The sequence below is a fragment of the Leptonychotes weddellii genome, chromosome 6 (assembly GCF_054177405.1).
Source record: "Leptonychotes weddellii isolate Sample4059 chromosome 6, ASM5417740v2, whole genome shotgun sequence".
Taxonomy (NCBI): domain Eukaryota; kingdom Metazoa; phylum Chordata; class Mammalia; order Carnivora; family Phocidae; genus Leptonychotes; species Leptonychotes weddellii.
The window spans coordinates 71,713,794-71,734,393 of NC_138374.1; the positions used below are offsets into that span (position 1 = coordinate 71,713,794).

General features: G+C 44.6%; 1 protein-coding gene across 3 annotated transcripts in view; it reads left to right on the top strand.

Annotated features, from left to right (window-relative positions):
* Positions 1-242: 242 nt before the first annotated feature.
* LOC102740208 (protein kinase cGMP-dependent 1) overlaps positions 243-20,600 on the top strand; it is a 914,142-nt gene continuing 893,784 nt past the window's right edge. The window contains exon 1 of one of the 3 annotated variants that reach the window (XM_081824403.1): positions 243-938. In XM_081824403.1, the coding sequence (XP_081680529.1) occupies positions 628-938 (311 nt within the window). In that variant the 5' untranslated portion in view covers positions 243-627. The remainder of the gene's footprint in view (positions 939-20,600) is intronic. The other 2 variants (XM_081824401.1, XM_081824402.1) reach the window with 2 other exon arrangements.

The window sequence follows — 20,600 nt, forward strand, 5'->3', positions numbered from 1 at the left end:
GCGCGGCCACGCAGCTCGGGAGCCTCTGCTGGGGAGGCCGGCGGCCAGAACACCTCCGGACCCCAGAGCTTTTCGGATGCCGAGCCCGCCCGGCCCGAGGACGCGCCCGGGACCGTAGCCCAGCGGCCTCGAGGCCGGGGTGCCGGGGCGGCGGGGAGGGGTGGGGGGGAGCGGGTGCCCCGGCTGGCGCCTCCCCGGTCTGCGCGGGGTCCTCCCCAGCGTCTCCCCCACCTCCCCACCCCGAAGTGGCGCGCCCGCCCGCTCCGCCCCGCCGCGCGGCTTATCAGGCGCTCCAGGCGCAGCGCCCGCTTCCTCCGGCGCCCGCCGCCCTGCGCCCGCCTCCGACCCTGCGCTCGCCGCGCCTCGGCTCAGTCCCGGCTTGGACCTGCTGTCTCGCGGGCCCCGCGCTCAGCCTCTCCGGCGGCCCGGGAAGTGGGAGCTGCACGGAAAGTCGGCGCCGGAGCGGCGGACTGGGCATGCTCAGAAGCCAGGGCTGGCTCTGGGCTCGAGTAGGAAGCGTCTGCACTCGGGAGGCAGCGGCGACTTTGGGGAAAGTTGCCCGGAGAGGGGAGCAAGCCCCAAGGCGCGCGGCAGCGGCGGGCAGGCGCCCCGGCGGCCCGGAGGAGCATGGGCACCCTGCGGGATTTACAGTACGCGCTCCAGGAGAAGATCGAGGAGCTGAGGCAACGGGATGCCCTCATCGACGAGCTGGAGCTGGAGTTGGATCAGAAGGACGAACTGATCCAGAAGCTGCAGAACGAGCTGGACAAGTACCGCTCGGTGATCCGGCCGGCCACCCAGCAGGCGCAGAAGCAGAGCGCCGGCACCTTGCAGGGCGAGCCGCGCACCAAGCGGCAGGCGATCTCCGCCGAGCCCACCGCCTTCGACCTCCAGGATCTCAGCCATGTGACCCTGCCCTTCTACCCCAAGAGCCCACAGTAAGCAGGGGTGCGGCGCCGGGTCCGCGCGGCGCCCTGTCGGTGGGGAGCTGCGGGTCTCTGTCTTGTGTGTCGGCCCCCGCCCCTCGCGCTTGCCATGTCTGTCCTCATCCTCAGAGATGTTGCATTCTAATGGGCACTTCTCGCGCGCTGTGCACGTTTCTCAGAGCCACACTCGCTGCACCTACGTTTGCCTTCCGTGTCTTTGTCAGATGTCAAGCTATTTTTTAAAAATAGACATACACATTCGTATATGCCACCCACCGCACATAGTTTGAACGCGCCCCAGGTGTGTGTCCGGCCGTGTGTGTGTGTGTGTGTGTGTGTGCGCGTGTGAGTGAGTGAGTATGAGAGGAGGAATAAAAAGCCCCATCTCCCAAATGCCCTGGCAAACCTGCCCAGCCGGAAAATCCTAAATGCAGGCTCATCAGACTTGAAATGAAATGCGTCTGATACCACCCTTACTTTCTCTGCTTTGGTGGCTCTCCCGGATTTCTCGCCGGTACCCCTCAAACCTGAATGTGCTGTCATCATCAAAGTGTCAAAAATAAGCAAATACGCATAGAAAAGGGAAGATTTTTTTTGATTTCCTGAATTGGATGGCATTTACAGCCCGCAAATGGAAGCCCAGTCTGTTGATTTTTTTTAAAAAAATATTTTTTCATACCATCCGAGGGAGAATGTTGCTTGTTTTCCTTAAGGAATTTGCATAATGTTACCAGTGAGGTGCCTCCGACTATCAAGAGGGTTGCATGTTTCCAGGATCAAGTGTGAGAAGTACACTTACCTGTACTGACAATGTGAACACATTGTTTGCCTTACTCCTGGCTTCTGATGCAACCACTCTGGTATCCTTCTTGCATTTAGAGAACTATGTTCTGATGTCAGTGGGCTTCATAACTTGGGAAGGAAAATTGAATCCAACTTGTTGTACACCTCTCAACGCAGAGACCTTATGGAGAGTAGAGTGGCAGGAACAGGAGATCAATATAGAGTGAGGGAAAGCACCCAAAGGAATGGTATTTTTAATTAATAGGTAATGACATAATTGATAAAATGAAAGATTTTGCTATTCTATTCCCAACTATATCACACTGGCTGGATGACACGTGTTACATAATAATGCAAGCCCCCTTGGAACCCTGTACTTCACAGACACAAGAAATTAATATAAGGAGAAAGGGCAAATACATGATTGTCTCCATTTGTATTTGTCGGATTTTGGGGAGCTGTCGAGCACATACTGATTATACTTTTGAAAACTTAAGAGTTATACCTACATCTGTTGGTTCCCATAGAGCTTCTGCTGTTCCTCATGCAGGCTTAGCTTAAGACGGAGTTTGTATTCTCCCAGAGTGTAGGGAAGAAACTGTGAGGATAAACATTTCAGAGATTCTGACCTCAGCAAGTTGCCCCAATCAGTAGACTTAGATTTGCCTTAGGAACCTGAATGATTCGCATCTACTTCAACTTTCTCTGGTAAATTAATTTGCAGTCCCAACGTGCTTGCCTGTTTTAGCTAACGAGGTACATGGCCATCTCTCCTGGGCCAAGTTTTGCATAATGAAAAAATAACTCAAAGACAGCTCTCTGCATTTTTAAGCACTGCATAGGATCTCATTTTAGTATCTGCAGGACTCTGAAGTAACGCAGAGAAAACTCTGCTTTTATAAAAAGACCATTTTAATAGGTTTTATAATGAAGCATGATCAAGCCAGCTGATAACTCCAGTTAAACATTGGATCAGAGAAGATCTGAAGGAATCTAGGCAGTAGGGAATGAGCTGTAGGAATGGGGTAAGTTGTAGAAATCTCTTAGTGCTCAACATGTAGAACAACTAGATTTTTTTTTTTCATGGTGGAAAATGAAATTAGCGTGGCAAATAATTCACACCATTCTGTTATAATAAACATTTTATCTATGGAACAATGCTGTGCGTTCTGATATTTATTTAATAATGTGCTTTAAAGAAATCAGCTGTTTAAGGTATCACCATGATGGTTTTGGTGATTCTGAAAGATTATATTGAAGAAAAGGATAGAATGTCTTCCAAGCTTAAATAATTTTGGAAAAACATCTGTTCTTTTTTCACACTTACATAAAGAAAACTAGAATAAAATTGGCTTAAGTGGTAGAGTGTACCTTTCTTGAAAGAGAAGTTACATTGTATGCAAAATGATTATACGTTATGTCATTTGAATGATTGTGCAAGATAGCTCCACAAAGAATTAGGAAAACTTGCCAAACCAAAGAAGACTTGCTCGAATTTCGATTTATTTCACTTTGAGTAATCTGATTATACAGGCTAACTGGCAACAAGTGTTTATGTCTTTATATTTCGCTTTTAGTGCAACTTATATATAGTCCTCTTTCTTAAACTCACACACAGATCATTGTGAGTTCAAGTTAAAAGGAAACCACCTGAATAGCCTCAAATGGATTTCAAATTCATTTTCCTGTGAATTTTCTGTTCCCTTTTCACTAGATGTAGGTAACTGCCCAGCTAAGGTTCTGTTCAGTTATCTGATATATGCAAATATGGTTACGTTTTGCTTACTGAGATTGCCCTCTGAGGATTATAATTTTGAAAAACTTATTTTAATGATTTTTGATCATTTAAAAATATTGTAAAATGTAAATTATTAACTTAAATCATTTTTTAACATTTTTGATTTGGAATTTTCCCTGTAAGCTGGGAATGGGAGGCAATGCTTTGTCAGAGCCAGGGAGCTCCTGCTTAACGTGCGTTGTGTGTGTGTGTATGTGTGTGTGTGTATGTGTGTGTGTGTTTTGGAGGACTGGGGGGTGTTTTTGTTTCTTTCACATCTATATAGAAATAGTCCTTAAGTCCTTCCTCTGTTAGGAATGTGAAGCAAAGAACTGATGTAGAAGTTGGTACTATATTCCATTACTACCACATAACTACTTGAGAATGTAAAACTATTAGGCCATATGTTTTGAAATAAATTGAACAAATCACCCCTTAAAAATGAAAAAAGAAATATAAAAATATCCATTTTATGAGATCGGATAGTCTGTTGGTTATGTATACAGGATGGTTCTTATGGACTTTTAAAGTAATTTTATTTCATGATACTTCGTTCCTGAAAACTCTGTAACAGGTCAGAACATTTAGTCTCTGGTATTTTGATCTAAACCCTTTACCTGTTGTAAATATTCTCAAATCCTTTCCATTTTGCTGTCCCAGGGTTACATGTCATTTCACTTGGGCTGTATAGACTTAAGTTCCTATAAAAAGTTGTCAGTGTCTCTGAATTTTTGTTCAGCTGGTGCTTTTCACCCCAGAGGTAGCTGAATTTCAGAGAATGATATGTTTTGTAACATTTCACTCTTTGGTTGTGAAATATTTTGGCAGAGCTGAGGGCAAAAAGAAATGGATTTTCTTATTTTTAGGAAGGCATTAATTTTAACAAGCTCTTACATGATCTTTTAAACCTGGACACAAGTACATCTCTAGAGAAACAGTATCTAACTAAAGACTGTATGTTAAATTTTATAGGAAAGTTGAGAGAATTCTAGAATTTTGGTATAATCATAGATGGTTAGAATATTAAAACATAGATTTATTCAGAAGGAGCAATTACATTCCAGATGGGCCCTGCAGTTCAGTTGAATACTTTTATGGGATGTCTGCCATGCGCAGCTATCCTGAGGGGTTACAGGTGTGAGAGACAAGGCCCTGCATCGAGGAGTTCATGCTACACAAATAAGTATTCTAGAAAGTAGAGAGTTAAGTTCAATCGCAGAGGAGATGCCTAAGAAAGTTGGGAGAATAGAATCGCGCCCCTTTAATTTCATGGTATCGGGATGTCAGGTGGACATCCAGGCATTTGAGGGGCTGCCTGACCTAGGCAGGTGCTCAGGGGATGGGAGGGGCGCGGTGGGGATGTACAGGACCATCTGGTGGACAGGACACACGGGACCATGACAGCAACTAGTGGTGGCACCAGAACGCCGTAGTGGGAGTTGAGGAAAAGCAAGCTTAGGTCGCAGAGAATGCAAACCTCTAAGTAGGCAGGAGGGCATTTCGGCTCGTGTTTGGAACACTCCGGGCTCGTGTGTGCACATGCGCGCGCTGTGCAGCCGCCAGCACTGAGCACCCAGTGTTCCCCATCAGCAAAGCTCCGAATCTCAGAAAATCCCTTCAGCCCTGCACCTCCTACCAGCACAACCCTGATCAGAGCTGTAACCCGCCCCACTGGGTGAGAGCGTTTCAAGGAACCAAGCAGCAGACGGTTAAAACTCGCCAAGGCACGGAGTCCCGCTCGGAAAGAAAACAACTTTCTTTCCCCCCTCGCTTCCGACTAGTCTCATCGAGAATCATCTTTCATGCCCCAGACCAGCTCGGCAGATTGCTTACGTAGCGAGGCCAGCGGGCCGGAGATGAGAATGGAGCCTGAAGTCGGTTTCGGAACTTCAGGTCCCTTGTTTTGGTGGAGGAGTTAAATTCCAACTTAACGCTGTCCTAATAGACTTTCCCATTGACTTTGCATCGATCCTTTGACACGACGGCCTGCGCATTAAAACTGAGGTCGTGGAAGCTTTCAGAAAGATGTCTGAGACCAGGTTGCTTAAAACCCGGTTCGGGGGTTTGGAAACACGGTGAAGTTGTGTGCCCCTGCATCGGGGTTTATAATGAAAACCCTGACAAGCCCTTAAACAGAGTGGCTCCGGAGGATGCCCGAGAATATCCATGGCCAGCTTCCTTGCTCTCCTGGGCCACATTTCCAGTCGCCTGCTGCGTAGTATTTCACTAAAGAGTTGGGCACACCATGTTTCTGTTGTTGCTGTTTGCAGGTTATAAGGCGTATGGACGCATTTGTTTCCCCCCCGTCTGCTTAGCCGCGGAGGGGCTCCATGGTATCCTAGCAACCGGATTTGAACACCACAGTCTGCTGTTTTTTCTGCCAGGTCTGCCAGAGGTGCCGTTGCCCATCCAGGGCCCCGGGGCCTCTGCTGGCCCTCAGACCCACCGCCTCGAGCCCTCTCTGCTCGGGAGCGCTGGACAATGTGATCAATAAGCACATGGGGGAAGCCACAGTTACCAGTATGCTCCCCTACTTATTATGCAGTAACATCTGTGGCATTTAGAATCCTAATGTGAATGGTGGAGATGGCAGGGCTTGCCGCCTCTCCCCTGACAGCCCTCTCCACTTCCTTGCACCCAGCCCCGCAACACCGGCTCTCCCTGTACTCCTCGGCATCTCAGCATCTCCTTCATATTCACTCCTGGCGAAGTTAAATAGGCACAGCCCGTGTGAACTCCCGGAGTGTAATTGTGAGTAAGCATGGAGGAATGTGTTCCCTCCAAAACGGTCCCATAGGTCCTGTCTGTACACACAATGGCACAAAGACTGGGGCTGCAGGAACACAGGTGTTTAACAACAGCGGGGGGCTCCTCGCATCCTCTCAAAAGGGTCTTGCATCTGAATGGGTTTTATAATCGTGGTTATTACTAGGAACAAAGCAGGAGATTACAGTGGGAAGAAGAGAGGGGTGGGTGGGGGTGGGGTGCACAAAATGAGTATTTTGGGGAAGTGCTCAAGGGCCAGGCAAGCTGCGTAAGGGAAGGGCGAGACAAGAGGAGCATGGTTAAAGCCGTACCATAGTTGTGGAGACGCTGGGAAGGAGTGATGGGTTTTGTGGGCCAGTGAATGGGCAGTGCCTGGAACCGAACTGACAAGTAAGACAGCACTTTGTGGAGGAAGACAGCCGTAGGGAGGAGACGCCTGGATGGGAGGACATCGGAGGCTGCCCTTCTCTGGGAGTGGGAGCCGTCCTGGGCTTGTGGCAGAGAACCATCAAGATGTTTCCCTTTAGACCAGTGCTCGGTTTGAATGCCTCGTATTGTCCCTTTGAAACATCCCTCAGTCTGGATTGCCAGGAGGCTTTGGGGGTGTTTGTGCAGGTCATAGTGCAGAAGAAAAGGATGAGGAGAACAAGTTTCACGGTTTCTGAAAAAAGCAGGTCAGAAGGGCACTGCCTGTCTCCAACACAACGTCGACCGTTTATGTAGCACTTACTTTGTGTCAGGCACTGCTCCCTGTGTTTTCCATAGATTGTCTCTTTGATTGCTCCAACAGCCCTCGGAGGGAGACTCCAAATTATCCCCATTTCAATGCACTGAGGTACAGGTCATGAAGCTCAGAGAAGCTAAGACGTGACTTGCCCAAGGTCACACGCTTTGTAAAAGGCTGAGCCTAAATTCCAACTCCAGAGCTGATTTCCGAACCACCACGCTCTTCTGCTTCCCAAAGGGTTGTGAGGTTTAGGCAGTTGCGCCCAAACCCACTGAACAGCATATAGGCTGTTCTCAGGGGAGTGTCTGTTCACCGGTAATTAAATAGGCAGAACTACTTGGGAGAGGCGGAAAAATAAGAGGACAGTACTTCCCAAGGTGCACATTAGAATCATCTGGGGAACTCGAAAAAAAATCCAATGCCTGGCTTTTACCCCAAGCCAGTTAAAGTAATAATGCCTGAGAGTGCAAGCCCCCGCCAGTATTTTTTAAAGATTTCTCCAGGTAGCTCCAATGTGAAGGACCAGGATACACTTCCCACTTAAAAGAGTTGACCGTTTCTATTGGTGGAAACCTTTAAGTCCTAGGGACTTACAAACGCAGTAGATTTTTTTTCCCCCCATTTTGTGGTTTATCCGCCCACACAGTGATCATTACTTGACCTAGCTCGTTGGTTCTCTGACCTTGGCTGCATGTTAGAATCACCTGGAGAGCTTAAAAAAATATCTTTCCTGGGGAGGTGGGGTCCCCTCACGTCCAAGGATTCTGATTTAATTGCTCTGCGGTGGACATGAGGGATAGATATATTATTTTAGCTCCTGAGATGATTCTAATACGCAGCCGGTGTTGAGCACCTCCTCTCTAGTCCATTCAAACCCGGTTACTCCAGGTGACTCGAATTCCCATTCTTCGGGAAAGCGCTTTCCTGGGTCCACTTTGAGCAACCCAGATGCCCGGCTTGCCGTGGAGCCAGGCAGCTTCGGCTCCCATCTGCCCCGGGGCCTGCAGCCGCTGCACCTGTCGGTCTGTCAGTCCGCTGGTGCTCTCTGGGGTTACCTACCAGGACCCGGGCACACAAAAGTGGCAGCAGTTCCGCTCAAAAGGTAAGTGTGTTTCCTCTTTCCTGCCAGCCACGAGTCCTGGCCACTATTCAAATATGACACACATTAAGATCAGCCATCATTCCAAGTGTGTTTTCACCCCCCGGGGGGCCGCTGCCTCATTAAGCGGTAAGACTGTTTCCTTGGGTCCCAGATACTTTGGCGAAACGTTAAGTCTAAGAAGGTGAGACAATGATGAGCCCCTCCGAGGAGTAGCACTGGGCTTGTAGCGCCTTTCCTTCTGGTATGTGATGTCTCTGCAGCCTGCTACAGTTTTTTTTCCCCCGACAGATATTTTATCCTTTTAAGGCAAACAGCCTGTGCTCAGGCTGAGGAGTACTTTCCAAAGAGCCTTCAGAGAAAGCGGAGTGAACACATTCAAGCTCTCAGTCCCCTTTCCAGAATGTTTGGTTTGCGTGAGCAGATCTGGGCACTGCTGACAGACAGAGGAGAGGTCTGAAGTGGCACCCACGATGTGTCCCTCCAGAAATGCTCCTGGGGGGGGGGGATGGAAATTCCTGCACCCGGTGGTCATAACCCCACTGCAGCCCGATTGCCAGCTCTTGGGGTCTCTTTGTGCCTTCTCTCCCCTTACACTGTTGTTAAAAACTCTCAAGATGTTCCTAATTGTCTCTGATAGCTTATTTACATTTGCAATTTAATCGTCTTCCCAGGTGAGGATCAGCCAATATAGCACTTTATATAAGTGATGAAAATAGCTAATATAATTGCAAACACTTTTTGGTAAAAATAATCTTCTTAGAATGGGGGTTAGCGAGAAGCTTTCTTGTCCCCTTTCCCCCTCCTTCTAAAATATGAAAACGTATTCAGCTGACGGCGCGGAAGCGCAGACTAGATGTAGTAGGGCTGCCCAGAGGATTGGGGGCATGAATTACACAGGTGATTATGAATCCGAAATTCCTTATGAATCATAAGAAAAGTAAACACTTGCATTATGAATCCAGCTTCGTGTCCTGCATTTGGTTATGGGGCTGGCCTAAATGGGGAGGATAAGAGGGAATTAGCAACAATAAAGAAACACACACAAAAAGCATCTGTTCACTTATTGGGCTTAGCAGTTTGAAGCAGAATGGTGGGCAAGAGTTCCTGGGTGGGCACTGGGAAGATATCTGTGTTAGAGTTCTTCTGTTCCGAGAACAGAAGGAAGGATGGGTGTTAGTATAGAAAAAAAAATCAGTGACGATTTAGTGTCCATGTATATGAATTGCACCCATGTCAAAAATAGAATGAATTAATACTAAAAACCTTTGCCTCGCTAAAGATCATAAATGCTAATTAAACTTCACCAACGCCATTTCATTGACTTGTACTTAGAGGTGTAGTGAGTTAGACCCTGCAAAGCAGAAGGTAAATAGCTGAAATTATTAATATGTGTCAAAAGTTGGTCTCCTAACGCTGTTGGCCTTCTACTGTTCGGTTTTATGTTCTCACTTCCAGATGATACCGGTTCTTTAGGAATAGCACTGTATTTCTTTGGACATGAAACAATTATAGTGTCAGCCAGTCAGTTTAATTTGGTTAATTGTGTTCAATGTCAGTGATGACAAGTACAACTGGGTTGAGCAAAATAATTTTGCTGTTTTCTGAAACAGTTGCATTATGGTAATATCAAGCTTTCAGCAGATCGGGGCCAAAGAATAATGAGATAACGTGCGGGAAAAACATTTCCTTTCTGTCTATCATCTTAGCGGTCTGACTCTATCAATAAATTATGGCTTTGCCTGTGCTTCTAAGTCTGGACTGAGAGGAAAGAAGAAGGGGTTGTCATGACAAGGAAGAAAAATGGGATTCTGAATGTTTGTCCCTCTGGGGCTGTTGCTACCGACGGATGGGAGGGTGGCTTGACCACACTCCTGCACATGCAGGTGGCTGGCGATCACGTGGTACACAGGCCCAACTCCACACTCCCATCTTCATGAGACATACTTTGCCGAAATCACTGGTGACTGAGTAGCACGTTTTATATTACGGCGAGGCTGAAAAGATGACCCTCTATTAGACTTGTACCAGTCTGACAGGATGTCTCCACTCCTTTACAGAGGAATATTAAACATCTGAATGTGACAGGAACCATTTTGCTCGGCCTGCAGTGGCAACTCATTATGTCAGTGGGAGGAGAGAAACAAGGAGAGGCCATTTGGCCATCCCCAGGGCGTCCACGGCCTGCACCAGCAAGCATGGTTCTCTCTGGGCATCGTGGTCTTCATGGGAGCTAATTGCTTCCCCCCTTATTTAGGAACTGTTTGAAGATAGCAAAGCTTCGAAGAGCAGGCCCACAGAAACTCAGATAAGTAAAAGTAGTTTCTGACTGGAAGACCCATTCAGTGAATCCCTCTTCATTTTGAGTAAAGGCATTGTATTTAAGAGAACTTTTTCACTTCTGCATTGTTAGAGGAACATCTTTTTTTTTTTTTCCTTTTTCTTTTCCATAGCATATGGTATAGTACAAAATGAAAGAATTGCTCAAAGTTTCTAGCTATTCACTTAATACTCAACTTTATAAAAATGTAATACACAAGTCTGTCATTCATTTGTATGAACGATGTTTCTTGTGAGAGATCTGAAAAGCTTTGGAATATTGTAAAAAAAAAAAAAAAAGGAAGTGGAGACTTTTTTAAAAATAGTGATAGCCTCGATCAGGAAACAGTCCTTTTTCTTTTTCTTCAAAATTTCACTTCAGACTTTTGGTTGTTCTTCATGAAAGGGAAAGATGACATGAAGAATTATCTGACTCTGTCTTCCAGATGTTTTAGCATTCCTTAGTTTGGAGACCTCCTTTCTCTTGTGGGGACAAGGAGAGACAGGGACTACACCATTCCTGGCTCAGGGAGCACTGGATGGCACACAACTAAACGGACATTCCTTTGAAACAGTCCTCATGAAAAGGAATGGTGACTAACATAACAAAACCACCATCAATGGAGCATCTTTTATTAACTTCTTGCTACCTCTTTACATGCTTCATGAAGTCATCCAGCCTTGGCTTTTTCATGGCATTGCTGGAGACATTAAGATGTTCCCTTCCCCTTCTCTTTGAGTTTTGATGGGAAATATCTAGCCTAAAAAAAACATGTTGTAGGTTTTTTTGATAGGCAATTGCGAAAAGAGTATGGTTTATGCCTTTTGAAATAATAACTACAGGAAAAACTTCCAGAGATGGAAAATTCAGGCACTTGGAAGCATCATCTATGTGTGTTTGAGAATTTGCTGACATGTTGCTGAATAATTATAAGGAGTTATTTCAGAAAATTCTGATATTTGAAGAGTACCCTGTTTCCATCGAAACGTATATTCCATCTATAATATAATCATGCTTATTTTAAGCAATCCAGAGGTACCCTTGTGTACCCTCGGAAATGAAGCGATTAAAAGAGAACCAGGATTGAAATATTTTGGTGAAGATACCACCTCAAGATGTACAGAGAGGTGAATCAAATGGAATGCATCACTAGAACTTTCATCATAAAGTATAGATGAAACATTGGTCATCACAGAGTAGCCTACCTTTCTCAGGTGACCCTTTCTCTTCTGTGGCTTCTCTTACCTTTTGCTACCACCACGGAAGTCTGCACCCTCCACATCATCGATCAGCACAGGGCAGAGCTCTACCTTCTGGTTTCCTAAGTGTTACCATCAGGGTGATAAATGGAAAGTAACCCAAGTATGCATTTATTTGTGTTGGCAAGAGTGGTATTCTCTGCCAGATGAATTTAGAGGTTATTAAATTATATCTAGGTGAACCCTTGCTAGTGGGTTTTCAAATCATCTATGGCAGGTTCTTCCCCTTCTCCCCCCTTCTTGACTTCCAATTCTGTATTTCCAACTGCTGTTTGTGGTTCAGTGCATTGCTTTATCATCATAAAGGGGAAAACTTTTGTTGCTCAAACTAGGCTCACTTTTTTCCCCTTCATCTTCTTCTTTTTTTTTTTTCTGCACATGGAGAACAGTTTCTCTCATCTTCAAAGAAATCCTTTCTAAAGTGCAGGTAGTAATTGTTATTTGTCTGAGTGTATGCTACATCTGCTTTCTGCTTTCCTTTCTCACAGGAATCTCTTAGCATCCTGTTTTCTTCAGATGGGGAAAATGAGGCACAAAGACATTCAACAACTTGCCCCAAGTAAAATAGGGGGCTGCAGCACTCAGATGCACATCCGTGTGACCCCAGAGACCATGCTCGTTCTGGATGTGCTCTGTGGTGTAGTTCATCGTCCCAACTGCTCAGTGTTTAGCACAAGTTCTATTTCCCATTCCCTTTTACAGTTTTGTTCCTTTTATTCAACTTTTCAGTAATTTTTTACATACCTGCATTTTCCATATGCCATCTACTCATAGACCCACGGTGGCGACAGGTGCATTCTCTTTTAGGGACTAGCACAGCTTAGTGTCATGGAAGGTTCTTCTCACAATAAAGCTGTGTTTCTGCTGTATTCAAATTGTTAAATACAACTGCTCGTGCCTAAGGCTTTTTTTTTTTTTTTTTTGCTCTATCATACATAGAAAGTTTCCCCCATTTTGTACTCGTGCTTGTATATCTTGGGTCTTTTTGGTAAAAAAAATATTTCCAGTGGCCTTTGTCCTTATTGAATCAAATCCCCATTTTAAAGAAATATTCTCACAATTTACCAATGATTCGTTTCTTTATTTTCCCCTCAATATTAGCATCTTAATTTAATTGAGTAGTATTAGAAAGTTTATTAAGTACTTTCTGATTCTTTTTTTCTGGTAATTAATAAACATATTCTGTGGATTGGATTTCAGTTGTTTGGTTATTTGTTTAGTCATTTTCCAAAATATCACCAGGGTAACTCCTCTGGCATAGGGCTATACTAGATGCATCTCTTTCTCACTCCCAAATTATTTAATACCTGAAAATCTGTGGTTTTAGAATATATGCTTAAAAAAACATTGCTTTTTTCAGATACTCTTCCAACATGGATTGGGCCCAGCATACCTGGGCTAGAGTCAAGTGTCTAGTTCTCAGTGTCTGATTTGTAGTTCTGTGTTCTTCATATCCTTTGGAGTTTGAATTTCTGTATGTGAGTCATTATTTGGTTGACATCTGCTCCCCCCCGCCCCACAGAAGATGATAAATTCCATGAAAATGAAACCAGTGTCTCTTTTGCTCCATGTTGTAACCTTGGAGCCCTGAACAGACCTGGCACACAGCAGGTGCTTGATAATTTTTGTCAGAGAAAGGACAAGATGAAGCCTCTTTGTCTTCCTAGCCCTCGGATGCATCAACTATTAAGTTTAAAATGTTGAAAATGGGAAACTTATACCACGGGTTGAGCAGAGCTTGGAGGCATGTTTGGGTTGACCAGAAGAATCTTTATAGACTTTGTATCTGGATGCCTTGGCACACCTTTGTGTAATGCCCTTTTGCTCCACAAATCCATCTCAGCCCCTGATACTCCATACTGTCTTTGTCTACCTCACAACCCCTTGTCTGTATTATCTGCCTGGCCTCTGAAAGCATTTTAGTTTTTCACCTGAAAAACTAGGATTATCTAGTCTTTTTTTTTTTTAGTAGCCTCCATGCTACCCCCGCTCCCTGCCCCCTTCCCGCACTCCATGCCCAGTGTGGAGCCCAGCACGAGGCTTGCGCTCACAGCCCTGAAATCAAGACCTGAGCTGATTACCAAGAGTTGGATGCTCAACCGACTGAGCCATCCAGGCGCCTCTGGGATTATACAGTCTTGAAAACTCCCTTCTAGTTTGAATAATCTGTGATTCTTAATTGTCTTTGAAAGGAAACATACTTGTCTTCCAACTGAAAGAAATCTCATCTTAAGTTCTGCAACATAAGACCTCATAAATTGGTTAACCTTGAAAAGTAAATGGGTTGATTGCTGAGAAATGCAAGCCTAGAATTAATGGAAATAGTCACAGGAGAGTCTCTTCAAATTCTTAATTCCTTTCGCACACATAGCCAGGATGCTCACTAACAAAATCCTGGCATGCTTATGGATGATAGCTTGCTAATTTTGACTATCCAAAAATTCACATATTATGAGATGGCAGAGCCCTTCAAGCTCATGATTAAATACTATTTCATTACGTTTGTGCCTCAACAGTAGCCAAAATGAAGCAGAAAACTTAAAGGCTGATATTGTTTGGCATACTGTCTCTCAGCTCCTCAGGGTGGAACCCAAGAACACCCAATCCTAGAAAAAAACTTTTTCCATCTCATCTGATCATATGCTTCTGTGAATAAATTCTGTAATACATTCTAAATAAATTCTGAGGATAAATTCCTGGGAGGCCTATGTGCCCGTGCAACCATGTGTCCTGTATCTTGTAAGAGTGAGTTGTGATAACCACTTAGATTCATTGGCTAGAAAGATGAATGCATGCAAGCTCTCATTGATGCCTTACAATAGCTGAGTGAATAAAGGAGACTGATTGTCTTCATTTTACAGAAGAGATAATTAAGGACCAAAGAGGTGAAGTGATACAACCCAAATCCAACAGCTCTTATGTGACAGCCCTGTGAATACAGTAGGCCCTCAGCCTCGATTTACCCTTTTCTCTACCCTCTAGGCAGTATCCGAGCACTCGTGGGATTGCCTTGAGCATCCAGAGTCATGTGGTTCAGCAATGCACTTTTGGGCAATACAAGTAGGTAGACTCAGAATACAGCCTGGACAATGGGTGAGGGCCTTAGCCCTGATGCGTTTGCTACTTTACCCTCACTAGGTGTATGATGTTGTTATAAATGAGAATTGTATCAGGTGCCGTGAGTAGAGATCATGTTTTTGAGGCCCTCAGCACAGCACCCCAAACGTAGTATGGACTGCACAAATAGCAGAAAACATTGTCCTTTTTGTTGAGTTTACTAAACCAGATTCCATTATTAAAGTGCTCATCTCCCGGCCAAACTGAAGAGCATGAGGTGGAAAGAGTTTTGGGAATGCCAAGGTCCTAGAGCAGGGCCCGAAGCAACCTGGCTTGGTTTTGTAAAGAGTGACTCAGAGGGAAATTGAGTGATGGCGAGAACCCTGTGTGACTTCTTTGTGGGCTAACTGTGGGCAAGAAGGCCAAACAGAAGCAAGTTGGAAGCTCCATGATAATGCAGCTTATTGCATTCAATGATCAGCTACAGGCCTACAGAGAAGTCAAGGATGGATTGGTCAAGCTGGAACTGAGTGCTATGCATATAAATTATGTTACGGAATCATAGTGAAAATAGTTGTACTAAAAACTGTCTGTGCTCCAAAGACAGGATGCATATTTGGAGGTCATTCTCTGCAGACGCATTTATGTGAAATCATAGTAATATTGTTTTTAGCATTTCATTTTAACACATAGGACTACGCCGACCATTGCAGTGCTCCAACTGGGGAGCCCTGTGCATTTTTAAAGACCCACTGCTTTCATGATTTCATTTCAATCCATCAGAAATGTTTAGAGCAAAGTGCCTTTTCTGTTTCCTGAAACGTCTGTGTAGAAATTAGGCACTGATGATGGATTTCTTTTTGAAAACCATTCATTTCCAACTTGAATATTTGCTGTCCAGGCTGAGAAGCCATCAGATGCAGAACATAATCTTCGCCTATAAATGCTTTCTGCTAATGACTTTGATATTACATCTCAAGATGTCTTTCCAAAAACAATGTGATTATGAGTGAGAACAGTGATAACAGCCCTGTTAGCCTGTGGAGGAATACATTCATGGTCTCGGACACATTCTTGACAGTTATGGTGATGAGCTGATAATGGAAAAGCTTTAAAAATAGAAATACTTGTTTATTTTGAAACGTGTTATGCAGTACAAAAAAGATTATTTTTAACCGCTTTATTGAGGGATAATTTACTTACCATAAAATTCACCCACCGTCCATGTATAGCGCAATGATTTTTAGTAAATATACGGAGTTGTGCAGCTATGAGCACAGTCCAGTTTTAGAACATGTCTCTTACCCCCAAATTACCCAGGGCCCACTTGTGCTCCGTCTCTGCTCCACCCCCAGCCCCAGGCAATCACGGACCTGCTTTCTCTCTTTATAAATTTACCATTTATATACATCTCATACAGACAGGCATCTTATTTTGCCAACGATACCAATTCCTTTGAAAGTGTGTGACATCAGTTTATGATTTAGCATGAAATTTAGAATGTTAAGATTGTAGTTGACCCACGCTATTTGTCGTTGTCATTAAACATTGAATCTCACTAGTGTCAGACAAGTTCAAGTGGACTATTTTGTTGCTGTCTTGTTTGGAGTAATGCAGAAATTGAAGAATTTAACTTTGTGCCTAGATCCAGAATGTTTGTGTGGTAATGACCTGATTAAAACTAACAGCAGTAATGGCAGTTTGCTGCTTCTGGGATACTTCCTGGGTTGGGGCATTCCGCTGGGGGGCCTAACATGCATTTTTAAAGATCTTCAGAATAGTTCTGAAAGATAGTCTTCGCTCCATGTTAGAGGCAGTAAAAGTGAAGCTGACTCAGAGCAGTTGCATAGTTTGCCCAAGACCACATAGCACTGCCTGGTCCCAGGTCTATGCATTTAGCTACTGTACGGGGAGTAATTTATCTAGCGGTACCGTGGTAGGCAGACCATATGGCTTGGACCTGTCTATACCTTCCCAACTCGCAAGCCTACCCGCTTGTATTTCCCGTTTTCTTTAGCACGAACACATATCCTTGAAGCCACCCTCCCATGCACCTTCTGCCAACAAAGAAGAGAGTCAAAGGAGTTAAAGAGAAGCCCCGACCCCAGAGGTGGGTGCACAGAATGGATCAGGCAGCCGTTTTGAAATGAGAGAGACCCAGACAGAGGAGTATGTGCATTATGAAAAAAAAGATTACACCAGAGTACATGAACGAGGTAGAAGAGAAAATACGCCTCACAAGATTTGCGCAGAAGAGAGAAATTTCAGTTCTCTAGACATGCCTAAGGTAGCAGTCTCAGGAAGAGGGTGGAGGGTTTCAGTAGAAACTCTTAAGGTTGGAACCCTTTGAGCAGGAAGGGTTCGAATGGGTTCTTGTGCTCTGGGGCTGCAAACTGATCAACAGGGCTGGGTGGCCTCCAGGGTGTGTGGTCCTGCCCCCCAGGGAGACACTGAGGTGGGTGCCCAGTGGACTCCAGCTCGTCTCCCCAAAGACCCTGGCTTGCGATGCGGCTGGTTGCACTCCCTAGAAAAAAGCCTTTGCTCTGATGCCAGGCAGCCCTGCCTGGTGCAAAGGCTTCTGGGTAACCAGCCAACTGGGGAGTTTGTCAGATCGGCTGCTTATTCAGCAGTGAAATGAGGTGGCACTGTTAGCTTTCTTTCTTGTTGCGCACGCACCGGGAATGAAGTTTCAGTTTGAGAGAATAAAGAATAATCTTACTTTGAGGATTCACTGGGAATGGACAAAAGGGATTTCAGAGATGATAAACTGTTTCATGTGTTTGCAGTAAGCTGCAGATTCGAGCTTCCGTTACACACGTGGTTGGAAGTCTTCAATTCCAGTGGCCAAATTCGGATTTTTGAATTCAAATAAGTCACAGTGAAGGTGGTGAGGTTTGTGTGTGGGACCAGTTTTGGGAAATACTCAGCTACGAGGCAAGTGGGAATTCAGAATATTAGAGGTACACATAACAGGCACTCACATGCAAAGGATTTAGAGCAGTTGCGTAAAAATGCATAGGAGGCCACAGGATTTTCAGAAGCACTCCATAATTCATCAAGCAGGTTGATACTGCTGGTCCGAGTTTTGTTTAGTTGCAGAATCCTGAATCACCGGCAGAACATAATAGATACGGCAGTCACAGTGGCTCCCTGGATGAGGAGCATCCTTGTTACTCAGGAACTTGTCAGAAAGGCAGGTGCATAAGTCTGACCACAGCTTGATGAAATGGAAACCATGAGTGAGGTCCCAGCAGTCTATATTTTAACAATCCCACTGGGTGGTTGTGATGCGCCCTAAGGTTTGAGAACCACTGGAATAACAAGATGGGAATTTAAGACTCTGTGTCAGGTGCACCATAAACATTATGGAAGGCACTTGGTCCCAGGGTCCAGAACAACCGTGGGACCCCGTCTGCCTGCATTCTGCTACACGCTGGAACAGCCCTGTTTGTTCACATCCTTCCTGCCCTTTGCTTCCAGGGGGCCTTCTCTTCCCACATCTGTCCGAAAGTGTTTCTCTTTTGGAACACCTGTAGGTTTGAATTCCTTTAGGTCTAACGTTCTTTGGGTACTTATGGTAATTCCTTTGTTCTATTCATTGTTATTTCTCTTTCTCTGTCTCTCAGGTGCCCCCCTCCTCAAAGACACCTTGTCTGAACAGACTATGGTCACTTTCACCCCCAAACACTCTCGAGTCCACGACCTTACTGTGGTTTCTCTGTGGCACTTCGTTATCTGAAATTACTTCTTTGTTTCCTGTTTTTTTTTTTTTTTTTTTTTGTCTTTTCAGAGGGCTTCAACAGCTCACCGTTGTTGATTTGGGGTCCCAGGTCAGTGCCTGGCACAAGGGAGGGGTGCAGTAAACCGTCTGTCACACGGGTTTCTCCCACATTCCTATGAGACCTTTCATAAGCTGAATGGCAGAAAGGAAAGGCGCAATCGCCATTAATTTATATGGAAAATTTTTACATTGTTAAATATTATTGACTACATTCCCTATGCTATACTTTTCATCTCTGTGACTTATTTATTTTATAATTGGGAGTTTGTACCTCCTAATCCCCATCACCTACTTCACCCAACCCCCACCTCCCTCCCCTCTGGCAAGCACCAGCTTATTCTCATATTTATGAGTCTGTTTCTGCTATTTTTTTTTTGTTGTTTTGGGGGTTTGTTTTTTTTGTTTTTTAGATTCCATATATAAGTGAAATATTATGGTATTTGTGTTTCTCTGACTTGTTTAGCATTCTTATTTCCTTAGAAAAAAATTTGAGCGTTCCCAGACACAAAAAATAATCTCTGTGAGGCTTTTCTGATGCCTTAGGACACATCTTGCTAATGGATGCACAACATAAATCGAGATAAAGCACACATGCTCACAGTCGCAGTTCAAAGCACAGGTGACTGGATGCTTCCCCAGGCGCAGTTCCCGGGGAAGGAGCTTGGGGGGCCACTCGCTGCCTGGGGTGCTCGCTGCCTCTCTTAAGGGCTCCTTGCAAAACAAATGTTGAACACTCTTTTTGCTTTTTGCCTTTTTTTTTTTCATCAAAGCAAAAATCCTCTTTGAACTTCTTTTGGTTAGCGCGAACAGGCACTAACCTAGGTCGGGGGTAAAGGTGGAGTGATGTGAACTTTGAGAAGCTGGGGATCTCCGTATGTCTCTCCTGATCTAGATTGCAAGCTCCTGAGGGAAAGGGCTTGCATCTCAGAGTTAAATTAGCAATACACGAGTAAGGAGACTAGTGGGGTATCTGGGCCACGGACAGCCCTCACGTAGCATTATTACAACTTTTCACGCCTTTCCCCTCAGTCTTCTCGATCTGCTCAGCTTCTAATGCTTCTTTGCACTGCATCTGTGCCTGATGAGAGATGAACCTAACAACTGGGACAGAGTGTAAAGCTTAGTATTAGCAATTAGAAAACAAAATGGAACATGCTAGCATTCTCCGTGTCCCGATTTGCACGTATTTATCAAATGGGTAACAGAATTTTCTAAAATTCGAAAGAAGAAACTTCCCATTTTCTTCCACACTGAGATATACCCTACAGGGACCTTCTTCCTTGATTGCTAAGCAGTTAAAATCTGTAACATAATATGGGTTTATAATTCTTACCTGATACATTTAGGTCCCAATGTGCTTTGGAATTTAGATTTTTTTTTTTTCCAGATTTTTGGATGATAGTCTGAAAGGCACACATGGAATGGATTCTGTAACACCCATTTTAGGAGAGCACTCCAAAAATGAACATACCTGCATCTTTTCTACAGAAAATATGAGTCGTTACCCAAATAGAGAAAATAGAAGCTACAGAATTTGTCATGGTTAATTCAGGTTGGGCTTTGTGACAAAATGAGTTTCCCGACAACTTGTAAGACTTCGGTTTTTAGAGCTTTAGATTTTGAATTTATACCTAAGGATTTATGTGCCAGTATTGCCTATAAAGGGAATCAACGTTTACATTTCTGATTTATTTTTATCTTCAAAAGCTGTATTGGTCCATAATGAACACTGGGGGCACTTGAAGCCCAGAGAGTTTAAATAACTTGACCAAAGTCACAGAGCTGTGTACAAACGAGATCCGAATTTGAACTGAGGTTCACTCCACACTCTCTGCTCCTTCCACTATAGAGCATGGGACCCTTAGAATCGTTAAGGCCGTGAGGCTGGATTAGCACATGGGTTGTGACAAAGAGGGGCAGAGCATCTGGGATCCAGGGTAACGTCCCTGGTAAGGGGCAGAGCCCAGACCCAGAGCCCCTCAGACCTATTTCTGTGCTCTCTCATTGCCCGTGTTGACTGCTAGGTTTCCAGATGTTTCTAAATTGTTCAGGGAAATCACAGTGCTTGTAGATGTAAAGGCAGGTTTCGAATAGTTCCTTTTTCC